The sequence below is a fragment of the Apium graveolens genome, chromosome 11 (genome assembly GCF_009905375.1).
Source record: "Apium graveolens cultivar Ventura chromosome 11, ASM990537v1, whole genome shotgun sequence".
Classification (NCBI taxonomy): Eukaryota; Viridiplantae; Streptophyta; class Magnoliopsida; order Apiales; family Apiaceae; genus Apium; species Apium graveolens.
Genome location: NC_133657.1, coordinates 199,990,853 through 200,009,806, shown reverse-complemented (window position 1 = coordinate 200,009,806; position 18,954 = coordinate 199,990,853). Strand labels below are relative to the sequence as shown.

Here is an 18,954-nt window from a genome sequence, read left to right as displayed (position 1 = left end):
AGTCACATCTATTACTTATAAAAACTGTCCTGATGAATATTGTGACTAACACAGTATGACTCGAAACAATAGAACAGGTGAATCACAACTTGCATTTGAGGCTGATGCAAGTGATAACATTTAAAAAATGCAGACATTGATTCCATTGTCAAACATTGACACATTTGTGAAATATGTATTCACTTTAAACTTCCACTATAAGCTAGAAATGTGTTCGTAAACCAAAAACATGTTATGCATAATATATACGTCAAGAATCTTGTAATCAAAATAAGGTTATAGAAATATGGCATAAAGACAGTTAGATAAAAATTCTAGATACATAGTTTCAATTGAAGATAACACAATTCCATTGCATAAATTTAATAATTCATAGCATAAAGTAAAATCTTGAAAAGCATCAGTTGAATAGTGCATTTGTGACATTTTGAGTTCCAAAGATGTGCCATCTTCAAACCCTCTGGCCATAATTCACCTTCTTCCTAATAATTTCCTTGGACTGCTCTAGTGCAAAGTGAATTTCACAAGTCTACCTCAAGCGGAGGTCCATCTAACAGGTCTAATGGTCTATTACTCCGTAAATTTGGACATAATTTGTTTGCTGGGAGGAGGATATCATTTCCAGCAATGTTATTGTACATGCCTGAGAGCAGAGTAATAATCTCTTTCACTCTTCCTCTCATATCAGTATTGGTTACCATCATATACATTTCAGTAGCGGTACTATCTAATTCAGTTGGTCTATATAATGCCTTAAAGAAAATGTAAGCAAATATGGATGGGAAATTTTTGGGATAAAAATTTGGGGTCTCTAGCATTTTCCTTGAAAGTAATGGTGAGCATTCATTACGGATAACCGAATACCAAACCGAAGCTATCCATATAATTCGGTGCGGTTACCGAACCGAAATAATTCGGTTTTTAATTCGGTTATGATATTTTGTGTTATTCGGTATTTCGGTTTTTTGGTTTTTTTACCGAAATATCTGAATTACCGAAATTAAAAGGATGAATAAATTAAGAGGGGTGTATTCAATCAAGATTTTAAAGGATTTTTTTGGATTATTGAAATTAAGAGGTATTCAATTTGAATTTCAATTTGGATTCTTGAAATCTATGGATTTTTTTTATTTGTAAAAGTTGTAGATTTTAATGGATTTGCTAGTTCATTTTTAATATTTTGAAATCTCTTTCAAAATACACGGGATTTTGAAAAATTTGTGGAAAACTTCACAAAATCAGTAAGACTCTGCAAGATTTTTGCATTAACTCCGTCAAAATCCCCTAACAATTAAAATCAAGGAAAGTCTTTCAAAATCAATAATTTGCTCCATGCAGTAATTATTAATTACTATTATGTCCCTTATCTCTAACCGTGCAAGCATTAAATGGCAGTCTTGTAATCTTGCAAGTATTAAATAGCCTGGTGGTAATCAAAACAAATCTTGTAATCTTGTGTGAACCAGAACTAATTAAATTGCATCGATTTGTTAATCAAAAATGTCTCATTAACTAATATTTTTGATAAAATAATTGTTAACATGTAATTTAATGTAATTCAATTACTTGAAAAAATATGGAAATACTATTCTTAAATTAAAAAATATTTATAAATAATTCGAATAATGATAATATTCTAAAATAAAAATATGACAACTAAGAAGGGACGGAGGGAGTACTTCTTTTATGTGTTTCCATTTATCTGCTTTTCTTGTACTTTTTTGAAGTATACTTCCTTCGTCTTTTTTTATCCCTTTTAATTATCATATTTCTTTTTAATGGTAAATTAACTATTTTTTTTACCAATGATTAACCACTACTCTTATATTATTTACAAAAACCAAAAATTATTTATTGAAGTATATTAAATATACTTTCCAATGATATATATTTTTAATTTGGTTCAATTATAAAATATTTATTTCATAGTAAACATTTAATTGTGTTTATTTTTTATTATTAAATGAGAACTCAAAACAAAGATAATTTCTAATTCATCAGACTTTAACGTCTAAATAATATAAAATTTACATTAGTGTATAGATCATTTCAGTAAAAGTATAATTTTTAAATTGGATAAGAGATGCTCTAATTATTAATAAATTATGTAAATAAGTCATATTATTTTATAAATAAATTGTATTATTCACTTAATGATCAATTAAAAAAATTGTAATTACAACATTATTTTTGGATCAATTGAAATTTTGTTAGGAATTTTTTAATTTATTTTACATGATTAACCATGAAACATTAAAAAGTATTGGCGAAATTTGAAATCTTTATGAATGAAAAAAAAATTAAGGACTCTTAAAAGTTAATACATTCACCATCGCCATTTAAGAAGGACATACAAAATAATTTAAGATAATACTAGTTAATTTATTAAGTATACTCGTTTATGGGGAAAATAATATTTTCAATCATTTTATCTGAAAAAGTGAAGAAAAGAGTTTGAATATTAAATTGATTATTTATTGCATTTAGAGAATCTCTAAATACACGTGTTAAATGCATTCATTTGCACAAAATACAAGTGAAGACATTTATTTGCACAAAAAAATGGATTCAAAATAATGTTAGTGCACGAATCAGAATTATAAATTTGACCAATTTCATCCATTAAAAAATATTTTTTTTGACAAATTATGGCTTATATCCTTACAAATGAGTATCTGTTCTCATAAATTCTCGGGGTGAGCGAGAATCGAACCCAGTACCTGGGACGACAAAGGATAAACTCTTAATCAATTGAGCTATCCGACCGTGCTCCCATTAAAAAATATTTAAGTACTTGAAAGGTCTGTTTTAAGTTGTCAAGTTGCAAATAGTTAGTTACCAAGATCTGATTATAAGTTATTAAATAGGAAAATGAATAAAAATTAACAGTTTCAAAGGCTGTTCCTAAAGGGCCCAAAAAATTCCTAATTGGAATTGGGCGATCCTTTTTAATTGATTCTTTTATAACATAGTGATATTTTACATCGTTGAATGGGCCCATTCGAAAACAATTGGAGGATGACAAAATTATCAAATATTGGTATTCCTTATTTCTATTCAACAATGTATGAATAGTTCATTGGTTTTGCTTAAGGGATTCTTTAATCCTTGCGTTGGAATAGTAGAAAAAACTGGAAGAAAACGGATTGAAGTGAAGGTCAAACTTATAATTGCTGATTACTGCATTCAGTAAAAGTATAATTGCTGATTACTGCACGAAGTAAAAATCTGGAATGAATACACCCAATAAGATTTTTGCGCCTGAACAACGTAAATCTCACCAAAAGCTTTGAACAAACATTAGAAGATTTGAGGTGTCTCCGCTGGATGTACTGTCCTCTGGAATGTTTACACGCAAAAACTGGTTGTCCTTGAGTTGCCTTTCAGCAATATGAGAATAATAATGGGGGAGCTAAACAAGGTAGGTGCTAAGTATGTATATCTAGTGTAATTCAGAATTTGTATGAAAATGTATTATTTAATTTCCCTCAATTTTACAGGTTCTTAAAAAGTTAAAACTCTTGACATGTCAAGTTCTATAGATTTAATCACAACACCAGACTTCACTCTATTGCCGTGTCTTGAAACTTTAAACCTTAAGGGTTGTAGTAATCTGAGAAGTCTTCCGGACATCATTTGTTTCTTGAGAGCATTGGAGGTTCTAATTGTTGATGACTGCTGGGGACTGGAAGCGCTTCCTACAGAACTGGGAACCGTTGAATCCTTAAAAGAGCTCAGAGCGGAGCATCTAAGTGTTTCAAAATTACCGGATTCGATCGGACGTCTGAGTAATCTTGTTGAGTTGTCTTTAGGTGGTAACAAGAACCTTGAAATTCTTCCGAACAGTATATGTAGCTTGAGAGCATTGAAAGTTCTGAGCGTTGGTAGCTGCAGAAAACTGGAAGCGTTGCCTACAGAACTGGGATCTGTTGAATCCTTAAAAATGCTCAGAGCAGGGAGTCTAAGTGTTTCGACATTACCAGATTCGATCGGATGCCTGAGTAATCTTGTTGAATTGATTTTAGGTTATAACACTAACCTTGAAACTCTTCCAGACAGCATTTGCCACTTGAGATCACTGGAAATTCTAGATATTAGTGATTGTGAGAAGCTAGAAGAATTGCCGGATCAACTAGGAATGATTACATGCTTAAGAAAGCTAAAATTATCGAACGATACTATGTTGAGAGTCCTTCCTGACATTAGTCGGCTTTTGAACATAGAAGATCTTAATATTGATTATTGTTCTAATTTGTTGTCCATTTCAGGACTTCCTCTTAATCTGGAAAGTATATCGGCACAATGGTGTAAGTTATTAAAAAGATTACCAGACCTATCCAGTTTGAAACATTTGAAGAAGTTGGACCTTACAAATTGTGAAGCTTTGAAAGAGATTCAAGTCTTGGAAGAAGTCACTTCTTTAGAAGATCTTCGCCTTGTTTATTGTAGGTCTATGGAAATATTACCAAATCTAAACAATGTGAAACACTTAGGGTTATTGTACCCTTCGCGTACTTGGATGTCGGAAAAGATGGGAGGCTTGAAACTTACTGGTTGTTGTAATCTGTTGTCCATTTCAGAACTTCCTTCTAATCTGGGATGGATTGACGCAGTTCTTTGTAAATCTTTAAGAAGAATACAAGACCTATCCAATTTGAAACAGTTAAAATGGTTGGACCTTAGTAACAGTGAAGTTTTGACAGAGCTTCCAGGCTTGGAAGAAGTCACTTCTTTACAAGTTTTTGGAAAGATTACCAAATCTATGCAATTTGAAGCTTTGAAAGAGATTATAGGCTTGGAAGGACTCACTTCTTTAGAAAATCTTTATCTTAGTAACTGTGGGTCGATGGCAAGATTACCAAATCTGTGCAATTTGAAGCATTTGAAAATGTTGAACCTTACAAATTGTGAAGTTTTGAAAGAGATTCAAGGCTTAGAAGAAGTCACTTCTTTAGAAGATCTCCGCCTTGATAATTGTAGGTCTTTAAATAGATTACCAAATCTATGCAATTTGAAGCATTTGAAGATGTTGAACCTTGCAAATTGTGTAGCTTTGAAAGAGATTCAAGACTTAGAAGAAGTCACTTCTTTAAAAGATCTTCACCTTGATAATTGTAGGTCTTTAAATAGATTACTAAATCTATGCAATCTGAAAGATTTGAAGAAGTTGGACTTTACAAATTGTAGTGGTTTGACGGAGATCCAAGGCTTGGAGGAACTCACTTCTTTACGAGAACTTCACTTGGCAGGATGCAATTCATCTCTTCTGACATGCACTTTAAGAAGGCGTTTGTATGCACTTTAAGTATTATTTTTTTTGGTTTTAGAATTTTTTAGTTGGTAAAATTTCAATACATATGGTAAAGATCTTGGCAATTACATAATATTTTATTCTAAGTAACCACATATGTATTATGATTTTTTACAACAGATATTGTCTGGATTTGGGCATCTAGTTGAAATTTACATTGGGAGAGGTAGTCTAGAAAGATACAGATGTCATTTGAATTTGGGCATACAGTTGGAATTAGGGTCACACGCATCACACAATTTCCTGGCCTTCATCTTTGCCTTTGAAGATTTTCGCAGTGGTTTTCCATGTAACTATTGGGTCAAGAATATCACAAGAGGTGGTGCTATATGGAATGGTTATTTGAATTCAATATCACAATCTGAATCTTTGATGATAATAGTACCAAATTCAATCTTGTCAATCAGAGGCGGTGATATAATTGAATTAAAATCAAATCAACGAGCGGCTTGTGGGATATATCCACTGTACACTGACAATGTAGAAGAAGAACGAAGCTACAAGCGCTTGAAAGCTGCCAGTGTTTTCTTCAATTAAACTAGAGGCTAAACATTGTCATGGGACTGGGAAAGAAGGTTGGACTTTGCTTTTGTTGACTAATATAATATTCGTGTGCGTTCACAATTATAAACATCTGTCATTCGGTCCATTGTTTAGTTTGATATGAAAATTTATTTAATTTGTGTAATATTTCCACAGAGCATCAGTTTGGGAGCCACAGTGTGCCGCAATAGATGAAATTGTTGGGGTTAGAGGGGAAAAAGGAGGTGGTTGAAGAGGAGGAGGTCGGTCAGGATTGTCGTGGATGGGAGTTTGGCGCTTGTGGTCAATACAGATGCGGAAGAGGAGAGGGAGGTAAAGGTATAATATTGAGGTTGTGGAAAGTGGAGTTCTTCTCTAGAAGCATTCTCATATGTGTAATTGTAAGCATTTTGGTTGTTTCTGTTTTTATTTCTTTCGTTATTAGTTGTTGACGAATTTTGTGTGCCATGGTTATGTTATTTGTAAACGCTAGATATCATTTCTGGTTGTACAATTATCAAATGCATATGTATTATTGGGGCAATTTTCATTTGAATTGTGATGTTTTCCAGCCTTGCTGTAATAGTTTGCTTTCACTATTCTTTCCACATCAGCTAATTAGTTACAAATTTGTTAGTTTAAAACTGCAAATCGATGGAGATTCATATAATAGTGGATTTTTGTGAAGAATTTGGGTGTTTCATACGAGCGCATAATGTGTTAGACAGAGTTCCCATGAGATACATAGTTTCTTGGAATTTTTCAGTGAAAATCTGAGCCAAATTAATGGTTGGTGAGAGAGCGCAATATGTTTTTGTCCAATTCGAAACAGTTGAAGAGGTTGGACCTTAGAGGTTGTAGTGGTTTGACAGAGATTCAAGGATTGGAGGAACTCACTTCTCTACAAATACTTGATATGGTAGGACGCAATTTATCACTTCTCACAGAGCGTTTCTTTGAGGTTAGTTGGATCTAAATCTCCTTAAGATTTAAAATTATAATTCAGATTAGATTGATAAAATTTTATTACATATGGTGGGGAATTACTAGAAACTTTATATACATTTCCATTGATGACTAAATTTATTGTATTATATTTCATTTTATTCTTCCGAAGAGATTGTGTCGATTCCTGATTGAAAAGACATCAACGAATTGATTAGAAAAATCAGAAAGTATATTTCATATTGGAGTAACTGTTAGAAAATGGAAAGTTTGAGGCATATTTTATATATGTTCTTGATATGATTTCCGGAAACTAACACTTGGAGGTTGTTCCTTGATATGAGGACTTAAACTTTCATATTTGGATCCAAGATATTTTCTTAGTGGAATACATGAATATATTGAGACAAAGTTGCTTGTTTGAAATGGGTTATGGGGATTTTGTCCCACATTGATATTGTAAAAGAAAGATATTGAGTTTATATAGCATCTTGTGTTAGTGTTGTTTACAACTACTAGCATAAGTGGAATGTTTGTGTAGCCTAGTGCTAGTGGGAACTTTTATATTTTTGTTTTCTATTACAAGTTTAATTATTTATATTGATTATTTAATTATTAATATAAAATATATTGAGTAAGGATTATTTTAATCATACTCTGAATATATTTTATAATATTAATATTAAGTAATCTGGATATAATATAAATAATAAGGAAAACCCATTTTGTTTACTTTTTATATTCTGTTACTTGGTGTACCACATCGAGTAAAATAGAAAAAGAGTAACTTGAGATGCCTATATATTGAAAGGTACACTTGAGATAAAAATGACACAAGTCTCGGTGCCTACCTCGCAAACATATATGAGTTGCATAGGTTTTTTGGGCAAACTGAGGTGCGAGTCGCCGTTGATCATTGTTGGTTCTGTGGCCAGATTGATCTGTTGTTGTTTTATCCTGGAAGCGATATTGCTGCATTCCATCACAGCTTAAGTGGGGGGCAATAATCTCTTTAAGAACAGTCAAGTCCTCTTGAAGGGTTTGGCGACTCAGCTGTTGTGTTCTTCTTCTTATCAGAATTTGGAAAGCGATAAGAGATAAGTTTTCTTTACTTTCTTTGTCAATTACAGTCTTTATAGTTTGTTATTGCCTTCGTGTTTTGTTTCGTTAGTTGGTTATTTGCCATGTTCTTGTTATTATATATATAACTGCCCATTGTTGCTGTGTAGTTAAAATTATACCCAACAATCTTGAAGAGATTATTGTTATATATAGTTAATTAGCAAGATGGTTAAAAAAACTGGTGTTGTTCCTAAAATTGTTGAGACTGGTTCTGGTTCTGGTGGTACTACTACCATTGACTGGACCACGTACCGTTTTCCCCAGCCAATTGATTTATTGGGTATGCCTGATAAATTTGGTGGTGGAGTTTCTTTTTCTCGTCGGCAGAAAAAGATGAAGCTCTGGTTAACGGTGAAGGGTCTATTGTTAGTGGTACAGTATGATCGTCCTGGGTTGGATCAAGAGAAAGCTGAATCTGTTAAGGTTTATGCTTTATGGGCTGAGAAGGATGGGGTGACTAGGGCAGCCAATTTTGGCATCCTTGGAGAACACCTTGTTCGATGTTTATTCATCAGATGTCTATACTGCTAAAGTCTTATGGGATAAGCTGGACCAAACCCATAATACTGATTCTCAAGGATTTGAGAAGTATTCTGTGGCTAGGTTTCTTGATTTTAAGCTGGTGGATGGAAAATCCATGACTGAACAAGTTCATGAGTTTGAGATGTTATTTCATGATTTGGGTGAGTCCGGTATGGTCTTGCTTGAGAAGTTTCGAGTGATGTCTGTGATTGAAAAGCTCCCTAAGTCTTGGGAAGAGTTTGCTCTCTCTCTGAAAAGACAGAAAGGAGAGATCATATGGACTAACTTGATGCTGGACATCTCAGTACGGGAGTAACACAAGTCCAAATAGGGACATGTGTTGCCTGTGGAACATGAGAGCTCGAAGGTAAATGTAGTGACTGTAGGACAAAAAAGAAAGGTAGTCACTAAGAAGGCTAACACTAAACCTGACAAGAACAAGGCTAAGAAACCAAATGCGAACAAACCATGTTGGTCTTGTGGACAGGTTGATCTTTGGAGCAAGGACTGTCCAAGTAAGAAAGCTAAGAAAGCTGGAGTGGTCGCTCAAGCAAATACTGTGCTTGGACTTGGAACCACGAGTGGGCCAGTAGCTAACATGGTCATTGGTGAGGTTGTTGCCTCTGGAACCGATGACAGGTATGTTACTTATAACCCTGTACTACTTTCCACTTATCTGTCACATGAGTGGTTGATTGATACTAGAGCTAATGTACATATTTGTGCTGATATTAGCTTGTTTGTATCTTATCAACAGAGTCATGGAATGACAGTGACGATGGGGAATGCTAGTGCTGCACAAGTGCTTGGAATAGGAAACGTGGACCTGAAGTTTGCTTCTGGGCGGATTCTATCTCTCACTAGAGTGTATCATGTTCCCTCTATTCGTAGAAATATTATAAGTGGAAGTTGTTTAGTTAAAAACGGCTTTGAACTTTCTTTGAAGCGTAATAAAGTAGTTATTACTCATACTGGTACATTCTTTGGCAAGGGTTACTTGTCTGATGGTTTGTTTTTAATAAATGTTGAACCCGTTTTGGGTGGTTTTATTAATGATAGTGTTGCACCTTCTGTTAATTGTGTAGAATCATCTGATTTGTGGCACTTACGATTTGGTCATTTAAATTTTGGGGCTCTAAAGATTATGATGAATTTAGAGTTGATTCCAAAGTACGCCATTAATAAGAAATCTAAGTGTCAAGTGTGTGTAACTGCTAAACAAACAAGGAAACCTTTTCATAATATTGTTAGGGATTCAGACTTGTTAGATTTAGTGCACTCAGACATATGTGAATTTGGTGGTGTGTTGACCAAGGATCACTGTAGATATTTCATTACCTTTATAGATGATTGTAGTAGATATTGTTATGTTTATTTGCTTAAACATAAGGATGAAGTACTAGATAAATTCATTATGTATAAAAATGAAGCTGAAACACAAATTGGCAAAGTACTTAAACGTTTGAGGTCTGATAGAGGTGGTGAGTATACGAGTACCTTGTTTAATGAATATTGTGCAAACAATGGTATAGTTCATGAGGTTACTCCACCAAACACACCTGAGTCTAATGGGTGGCAGAACGAAAGAACAGAACTTTTAAAGACATGATTAACAGTATGCTAATTAATTCTGGGTTGCCTAAGTATATGTGGGGAGAGGCTCTGAATACGGTTTGCCATATTCTGAATAGAGTCCCTCTGAAACATATGGACAAGACACCATATGAATTATGGAGAAAGCGTAGGACAAGTTTGAGTTATCTTCGTGTGTGGGGTGCCTTGCTAATATGCTTTTCCCTGAACACAAGAGAAAGAAACTGGGTCCGAAAACTGTTGATTGTATCTTTCTGGGCTATTTTGAAACCACAACTGCTATGAGATTTTAGTATTAAAGTCTGACATAGATGGTATTGTGGCGAATACGATAGTTGAGTTTCGTGATGCAACTTTCTTTGAGGAAGTATTCCCAATGAAGACTGCTATATCTTTGGGTAGTTCTGAGGATGATCCCACTCACACATCAAGTTCTATTCCTGATCATGTGGAAAAGATGACAAATGTGGGGGTGGATCCTGGTAGTAGCTCTACTCCTAATAAAGTAGAGGAACCTAGAAGGAGTAAGCGTGCAAAGGTAGTCAAGGACTTTGGAAGTGACTTTATCACTTACAATGTCGAGGATGAGCCTTTAACTTTCCGTCAAGCCAAGGATTCTTCAGAGTCAAGGCATTGGAAAGGCGCTGTAAAGAGTGAAATTGACTCAATTGTTTCAAACGGAACATGGGAGTTCGTCGATCTCCCTCCAGGGTGTTCTACTATTGGATGTAAATGGATCTTCAAGAGGAAGCTAAATCCTGATGGCTCAATAAATAAGTACAAGGCTAGGCTAGTTGCTAAGGGATTTAGGCAAATGGAAGGCATTGATTATTTTGATACATATTCTCCAGTTTCCCGAATGACAACAATCAGAATGCTTATTGCATTGGCTTCTGTACATGGTCTTATCATCCATCAAATGGATGTAAAGACAGCTTTTCTTCATGGTGACCTTGAAGAAGAGATTTATATGGATCAGCCTGAGGGATTTGTTATTTCTGGTAATGAGAGGAAAGTATGTAGACTAGTCAAGTCCATCCATGGCCTTAAACAAGCACCTATAGATTGGCATAAAAAGTTTGATGAAACTGTTTTAGACTTCGAATTTTTTAGTTAATGAAAGTGACAAGTGTGTCTATTATAAGGTTAGAGGTAATGATTGTGTGATCGTGTGCTTGTATGTAGATGATATCTTGTTGTTTGGAACCAATATTGAGATTATTAACGAGACAAAGAGTTTCTTGAAGATGCACTTTGAGATGAAGGATATGGGTGAAGGTAGTGTGATTCTTGGGATCAAGTTGACTCAGTCAACTGATGGAATAACTTTGTCACAGTCTCATTATATAGAGAAATCTATACTTGAGAAGTATGGTTATTCAAATTGTAGAATCGCTAGTACACCATATGATTCAAAAGTTGCCTTAGTCAAGAATAGTTCAGGAGTTCCTGTGTCTCAGTTAAGGTATTCTTAGATTATTGGGAGTTTGCAATATCTTGCTAATGTGACTAGGCCAGATATTTCTTATTCTGTGTCTAAGTTGGCTAGATATACAAGCTGTCCAAACAAGACTCATTGGGAGGCACTGGATAGAGTTCTTAAATATCTGAAGGGAATTATTTCCCTTGGCTTGCATTACCAGAGATTTCCGGGGGTACTCAAGGGGTACAGTAATGCAAGTTGGATAGCTAAGAAATCTGGTTTCAATGGAGTGACTGGATATATGTTTACCCTTACGGGTGGAACAGTGTCCTGAAAGTCTTCTAGACAGACTTTGATTACTCGGTCTACTTTTGAGGCTGAGTTGTGTGCACTTGATGCCACGGGGACGGAGGCTGAATGGTTACATGAACTCATGAGTATGTTACCTGTAGTAAGCAAGCCGCTTCCTGCCATTTCTGGTCATTATGATAGCCGTACAACTATCGACAAAGTCAGAAGTGTAAAGTATAATGCTAAAACAAAGAGACACATCCAAGTTAGACTAAAGTCTATAAGGGGTCTTGTGTCTGATAGGATTATTGCTATAGAGTTCATAGGAACTCAAGATAATATAGCTGATCCGCTAACTAAAGGGATTGAGCATGCTATAGTCCTTAAGTTGAGGTTGGGGATGAGACTGGTAACCCATCATAATTCATCAACAGCGGGAACCCAATACACCTGAGAGGAGATCCCTCGAAGTGTATTCAATGTGGTAATAACAAGTTATAAGGATGAATTGGTAGTACCTCTACCATATACATTTAGATACTTATGTATTTGAGTCTATTCCCTATAAACCTTAAGAGGTATATAAACCTTAAGAGGTACTTGAACTGCTAGTTAGCAAGAGTTATTTGAACTCTGAATGGGGTCAAGTCGTTTGACGAGATGATAGCAGTACATCTCTGAAGATGCCCAACTAAGCGAATGTAATTGTGTGGTCGCAATTAGAGGAAAGGGTTATTCCTCGAAACATTCGACGAACAGGATCGAGACATGACCATTAACGTCTCAAAGCCGTAGATTGGCACCATAGCCTTTGACTTGTCGTCGTCTATGGAGTGTGGTTACACCCAACGAATAAAGATTCAAGGTGAAACATTCCATTTGTATCCGGAAACCATCGAAGTAGAGGATTTAGGAGGGTTCAAACCCGGGAGGGTACCGACTCTGAAAAGCAAGTCATGATAAAATCTGGTATGCAATTTAATTATGGATTTGTGGGGGATTGTTAGAAAATGGAAAGTTTGAGGCATATTTTATATATGTTCTTGATATGATTTCCGGAAACTAACACTTGGAGGTTGTTCCTTGATATGAGGACTTAAACTTTCAAATTTGGATCTAAGATATTTTCTTAGTGGAATCCATGAATATATTGAGACAAAGTTGCTTGTTTGAAATGGGTTATGGGGATTTTGTCCCACATTAATATTGTAAAAGAAAGATATTGAGTTTATATAGCATCTTGTGTTAGTGTTGTTTACAACTACTAGCATAAGTGGAATGCTTGTGTAGCCTAGTGCAAGTGGGAACTTTTATATTTTTCTTTTCTATTACAAGTTTAATTATTTATATTGATTATTTAATTATTAATATAAAATATATTGAGTAAGGATTATTTTAATCATACTCTGAATATATTTTATAATATTAATATTAAGTAATCTGGATATAATATAAATAATAAGGAAAACCCATTTTGTTTACTTTTTCTATTTTGTTACTTGGTGTACCACATCGAGTAAAATAGAAGAAGAGTAACTTGAGATGCCTATATATTAAAAGGTACACTTGAGATAAAAATGACACAAGTCTCGGTGCCTACCTCGCAAACATATATGAGTTGTATAGGTTTTTTGGGCAAACTGAGGTGCGAGTCGCCGTTGATCATTGTTGGTTCTGTGGCCAGATTGATCTGTTGTTGTTTTATCCTGGAAGCGATATTGCTGCATTCCATTACAGCTTAAGTGGGGGGCAATAATCTCTTTAAGAACAGTCAAGTCCTCTTGAAGGGTTTGGCGACTCAGCTGTTGTGTTCTTCTTCTTATCAGAATTTGGAAAGCGATAAGAGATAAGTTTTCTTTACTTTCTTTGTCAATTACAGTCTTTATAGTTAGTTATTGTCTTCGTGTTTTGTTTCGTTAGTTGGTTATTTGTCATTTTCTTGTTATTATATATATAAGTACCCATTATTGCTGTGTAGTTAAAATTATACCCAACAGTAACATATTTGAAAATTTGAAAATATTTGCAACAGTCTGGATTTGGGCATAAAGTTGAAATTTCCATTAAGCAAAAAGAGTTTCGAGATTGGATTAGTCAACCAAGTAAAGATGGATTAGTCAATAGATATTTAGTCAACCGATTAAGGTCAGAAATGTGCATAGATTTGCGGCCAAATGAAGCACACAATTTCCTGGCGATCATCTTAGCCTTTCAAGATATACATTATGGAGTTCAATTTTCAGTTAAGAATATCACAAGTGGTTTTATATGGAGTGGTAATTTTTGGACTTCTGGTGTCTCATCTTCAATTGTAACAATTGTAATAGTACCAAGTTCAATCTTTTCAATCAGAGACAGTGATGATAGAATTCGAATAAAAACAAATAAAGGTATACTCTGTGGGATTCATCTACTGTACAAAAATGGAGAATACAATGATAAGCGGGTATTGCAGCTGTAGAAGATGAAAGGAACAATCCTTTGTATTTCTTGGCAGCAGTGGCACCACTGTGAATGTAGGAGAACAAAGAAGCAATCCCTCGGACAATAATTTGAGAAGTAACAAGAACTGGCTGTCTCTTGGCAGCAGTAGCACCACTGTGAATGTAGGAGAAGAAAGAAGAGCTACTCTTCTAAAAGCTTGAAACATTCCAATCTGATAACAACTGGCTCTCCCCCCTCAAGAAATGGGTAAATCCTGAAGTGCCTTGTTTCATGATGAACCGGGGTCATTTGCCTCATGTTTACAGAAACAGGTCATCTAGAATCAAAATTAAATATGTAATCTAGAATCAAGTAATATAGAACCGGGGTAATATTTTTTTTAGACATATTATTTGCATCTGTTAGTAGACTGTTATTTTGAGACATGAAAAATTTAGTTGATAGATCAACTACAGGCTACACGTTGCCATGGGGCTGGAAGAAGGTTGGACTTTGCTTAGTTGGCTAACACACATTTCCACAGAGCATCAGTTTGGGAGCCAACACACACACACCACAGTTGAAGAAGTTGTAGCAGTTTGAGGGGAAAAGAGAGTTGGTCAGGAGGATTCTTTTGGATGGGATCTTGGAGCTTGCGGTCAAATACAGATTCAGAAGAGTAAAGTTGTAAGCATTTTGGTTTTTTCTATTTTTATTTCTTTTGTTATTAGTTCTTGTTTTTTAGTTGACGTTGATCGATTTTGCGAGCTTCGGTTTTTATGAGATTTGTTAAAATGAAAGCTGGACATGGCTACTTAAATTCTGAACATCACATTACAATTTTTGTCATTGTAGAATTAACAGATGTTTTGAGGCTTTTTTCCCACTTTATTTGATTTGTTTGGATTGATGCATCATATATGCCGGTTGTTCTCTCTATATGTTTGAAGCTGTTATGTAGTTACTCTCACTACTTGTCCACCTAAAGTGGCAACTGGCAAGTCAGCCCTATCTAAATCCACAATTTACATCTTAAACCTTGATTAGTCAATCAAGTAATACCGATTTGCTGCCAATGGCAACTCATGGTTTCTTGGCGATGATCTTTTGCTTGAAACTGTCTAAATACTTATATAAAATTGGTTTTATATGGAGTGAAAGTCTTTATATGCCTTAATGATTCAATAGTGATGGTAACATACTTATCCCTCGGTAGGAAGTCTCAATGCAAGTAGCTCAGAATGCTGCAACTATGTAAAAGCTCTTTGGTGAGAAGAAAGTGTAATAATGCTTGTGGTTAGTAGCTTAAAACTTGTACTTTAGATAATTTTGGTGAATTGTTAGATCATTTGTAAGACTATTGTTCAATTGTTAGATCATCTGTAAATTGTTATCTTTAATATTTGCTCATCAAAGAAGGAGATGTCTAGAAATGAGAACCAAGATTAGGATCCAGATAACATTCCTGAAACTAACATCAATGGAAACTCAGATCACATTCTAAATCCACTGTTAAATCAAACTTAAGACACATGTAACTTCAAAGCATTCGAAGATGAAGACCCGCCTGAATTAAATGGAACCACACACAACTAACCCGCAATCTTGGATTCAAGAGACTGAGAAAGCTTTTGAATTAGTGGAAGTAGGAAATGATCAGAAAACTAAACTTGAATCTTGTATGCAAAAGGGTGAAAAGTTGCATTTTGATACGAGAAATTTGCAGTATATGAGCTTGGCCACCAGATGCTTGTAATCATGATATCATAATTAAAGGTATGCATAGTAGCATGGGAAAAGAGATGATAGTGTGATTGTGTTTATACTAACCTATAACCTGAATACTATGTAGATAGAACTCAGGTACGAAGTGTTTGACATGACATTAATTCGAGTTACAGAGTAAATTTCTAAATTTCATGATTTAGGAACCCTGCCCTTATCTCGAACTATTTTTTAGAACAATAAATTACTATGGTAAGCAATTTAGTTAGATGTATTTAAGCAGCTGGGTTATGTTGATTAATTTTAAGATACATTTATTTAAGCAGTTCAGGAGATAATGCTGAATTGGGGGTGACTCGGATAATGCAACACACATTCAACTCGATCAAGAGAGCCGGATTCTAAATGTCAAAATAAGACGAAAAAGACAGACCTGGATTCAATGATAAATTAATTTGTAATACCAATGTAAAAACTGTTTTCTAGTATCTGCACAGATGTGATTAGGACAAGAATGCCAGAACAAGAACCTGTACATGTTATACTATAGTCTTTGCACTTTCTTCCTTGATAGACACAGATTGATGGGTATCGTAAAGTAATCCCGTCTTATATTCTAACTTCCCCTTCTAGGCCAATCTGTATTCATCCAATCTTTTCTTTCCTATAGGGTTGATCGTATAGTTCATCTTACCAATAGTTGTTTCAGATTTTAATATTTGAATTCATGGCCTCCACGAGTTATAATCAATCCGCAATATCTTCTACTGCAACTTCACTTCATACTCTGTGGGATGTTTTCTTGAGTTTCAGAGGTAAAGATACACGATATACGTTTACTGATCACCTATACAAAGCCTTACAACGCTCTGGCATACGAACATTTAGGGATGATCCTGAGCTGAGTAGTGGCGAAGTAATCTCACGTGCATTGCCTAAAGCTATTCAGGAATCCAAAGCCTACATTGTTGTCCTCTCGGAAAACTTTGCTACTTCATCATGGTGCCTTGAAGAGCTAGTAGAGATCCTCACTTGTTACAAACGAATGAAAAGTTTGGTTGTTCCTGTGTTCTACAACATTGATCCATCTGCTGTGCGATACCAAATTGAGAGTTTCAGAGAATCTTTTGAAAAACATCAAACTCGTCATGATGCTGAGAAAGTGAACGAATGGTGCCTTACACTTAATGAAGTTGCTGACATTTCTGGATACCATATATCTGAAAACACGCAAGTCTGAGTAATTAAATTAATAAATTTATAGTTTGAGATAAGATTAAGTTAGAAACAGGGGGGAAATTTATCGAGGAACTTTATGTTTTTTCTTCGTTTGAATAGAACAAGAAACTTGACAGAGGGGCTTAAGAATAGTTTGGGTTAATCTGATGGATGTTGTCTGCAGATGGCATTAAAGCACACTCTTTGCATAACTGCTGAATAACCATTTAAAGATATTTTGCTCAACTATATATGATGTATGTTCTCATTTAAGAAATTGCATTGCAGGTCTCAAGCTGATATCATCGATGAAGTTGTTGATAGGGTTTTACTTGCAATCAATCCCATGACATTGGATGTTGCCAAATATCCAGTTGGGTTGGATTGTCTTGTTAAAGCCATATCAACGCTGTTAAAAAGTGACACAGAAGGTGTCATTAGGATCGGTATACATGGTATGGGTGGAGTTGGTAAAACAACTCTTGCTAAAGCTGTGTATAACCAACACTGTCAACGATTTCAGGGCAGCTGCTTCTTAGCGAACGTTAGGGAGGCTTCAAGAACAGAACAAGGCCTAGTATGTTTACAGAAGCAACTTATTGGTGATGTTCTTAAACGTAACAACATTAACATTGACAATGTTGACCAAGGAATTGAGTTGATAAGAGCCAGAATTTGTTCAAGAAAAGTCCTAATTGTTATTTATGATTTAGATGATCCAAAACCACTGGAAGTTTTGGAAGGATCATTTTCTCCAGGAAGCGTAATTATATTAACGACAAGAAATGAAGATCTGTTGGATTCACTGGAAGTGGAAGCCAAATACAAGGTGACTGAACTGGATGATGATCAGTCACTTCAACTTTTTGCACAGCATGCATTTGGAGATGATAAACTATCCAAGAAATTCACAGAACTGTCTAAAGTTATTCTAAAACGTGCTAGAGGGCTTCCGTTAGCTCTTAAAATATTTGGCTCGAACATGCTTAACAAACCTGAGGAAGACTGGAAATGGTTCATCGACAGACTGAATCGTGCTCCCATTGACGATATAGAGAAAAAACTTTTGGTCAGCTTTGATGCTTTGAAACCGATTGATCCTGTGTTGCAGGAAATTTTCATGGATGTTGCGTGTTTTTACATTGGACAGGAGATAGAACCGGTTGTTAAAATAATGGAAACTTGTTACACGTACGTTGATCGTGGTATTGACATTCTAAAGAAAAGATGTATGATAACGATCGATGAGTATGGTATTTTGGGGATGCATGATCTGCTTCGGGATATGGCCAGGGAAATTGCACGCAACAACTCTCCTGAGGAGCCTGGAAAACATAGTAGATTGTGGGTACCAGAAGATATAGGCACTGTGTTGAAGAATCGTAAGGTAATATTAGGCTTTTCATTGCTATCAATGTGTGTGTATGTATGTCAATTAGCTCCCAAGAGCAAATGTGAATCAGACGAAGCACAGATTTAACTTACTCTGTAGCACTTTTACTTTCTAGTAAAATGTTTATTTTATATTGGTCATTCATCAACATTTCTTCATGATATATCTGTTAGGGGTCAAAAACAATTCAAGGTATCATCTCGAACAATTTCAACTACAAGAATGAAGTCCAGGAAGTAACATTTTCAGCGGAATCATTTAAAAAGATGAGTAAATTAAGATTTTTGTACCTCAATAACGTAAATCTCACTGGAAGCTTTGAACAGACATTTGAAGATTTGAGGTGGCTTTATTGGGAGTGTTGTCCTCTGACGAGCTTACCTTCTGAATTTTACCCCGAAAAACTGGTTACCCTTGAGTTGCCTCGTAGCAAAATGATAAGAATGTGGGAGCAAAACATGGTAG

At 35.0% G+C, this 18,954-nt stretch overlaps 2 protein-coding genes and 1 long non-coding RNA gene across 7 annotated transcripts in view; all 3 read left to right on the top strand.

Annotated features, from left to right (window-relative positions):
* The first annotated feature begins 5,316 nt into the window (after positions 1 to 5,316).
* On the top strand, positions 5,317 to 6,383 carry LOC141698119 (uncharacterized). 2 transcript variants are annotated; one of them, XR_012564952.1, is made up of 3 exons: positions 5,317 to 5,630; positions 5,719 to 5,886; positions 6,011 to 6,383. It is a non-coding gene; the product is annotated as an uncharacterized LOC141698119 (long non-coding RNA). The 2 variants fall into 2 exon arrangements; XR_012564951.1 differs by having other exon boundaries at positions 5,317 to 5,886.
* Positions 6,384 to 13,378: 6,995 nt separating this feature from the next.
* LOC141697183 (TMV resistance protein N-like) overlaps positions 13,379 to 18,954 on the top strand; it is a 261,701-nt gene continuing 256,125 nt past the window's right edge. Inside the window, exons 1-4 of one of the 4 annotated variants that reach the window (XM_074501457.1) lie at positions 13,379 to 14,485; positions 14,698 to 14,840; positions 17,385 to 18,483; positions 18,663 to 18,950. In XM_074501457.1, the coding sequence (XP_074357558.1) occupies positions 17,443 to 18,483; positions 18,663 to 18,950 (1,329 nt within the window). In that variant the 5' untranslated portion in view covers positions 13,379 to 14,485; positions 14,698 to 14,840; positions 17,385 to 17,442. Of the gene's footprint in view, positions 14,486 to 14,629; positions 14,841 to 17,384; positions 18,484 to 18,662; positions 18,951 to 18,954 lie in introns of all 4 variants that reach the window. The other 3 variants (XM_074501456.1, XM_074501454.1, XM_074501455.1) reach the window with 3 other exon arrangements.
* LOC141696489 (toll/interleukin-1 receptor-like protein) lies at positions 16,606 to 17,118 on the top strand. The gene has a single exon (XM_074500623.1). It carries the CDS (start codon positions 16,606 to 16,608, stop codon positions 17,116 to 17,118), a length of 513 nt encoding a protein of 170 aa, XP_074356724.1.

Bases quoted from the DNA above. Each gene is read 5' to 3' on its own strand.
- LOC141696489 (XM_074500623.1), top strand. From the start codon at position 16,606: ATGGCCTCCACGAGTTATAATCAATCCGCAATATCTTCTACTGCAACT.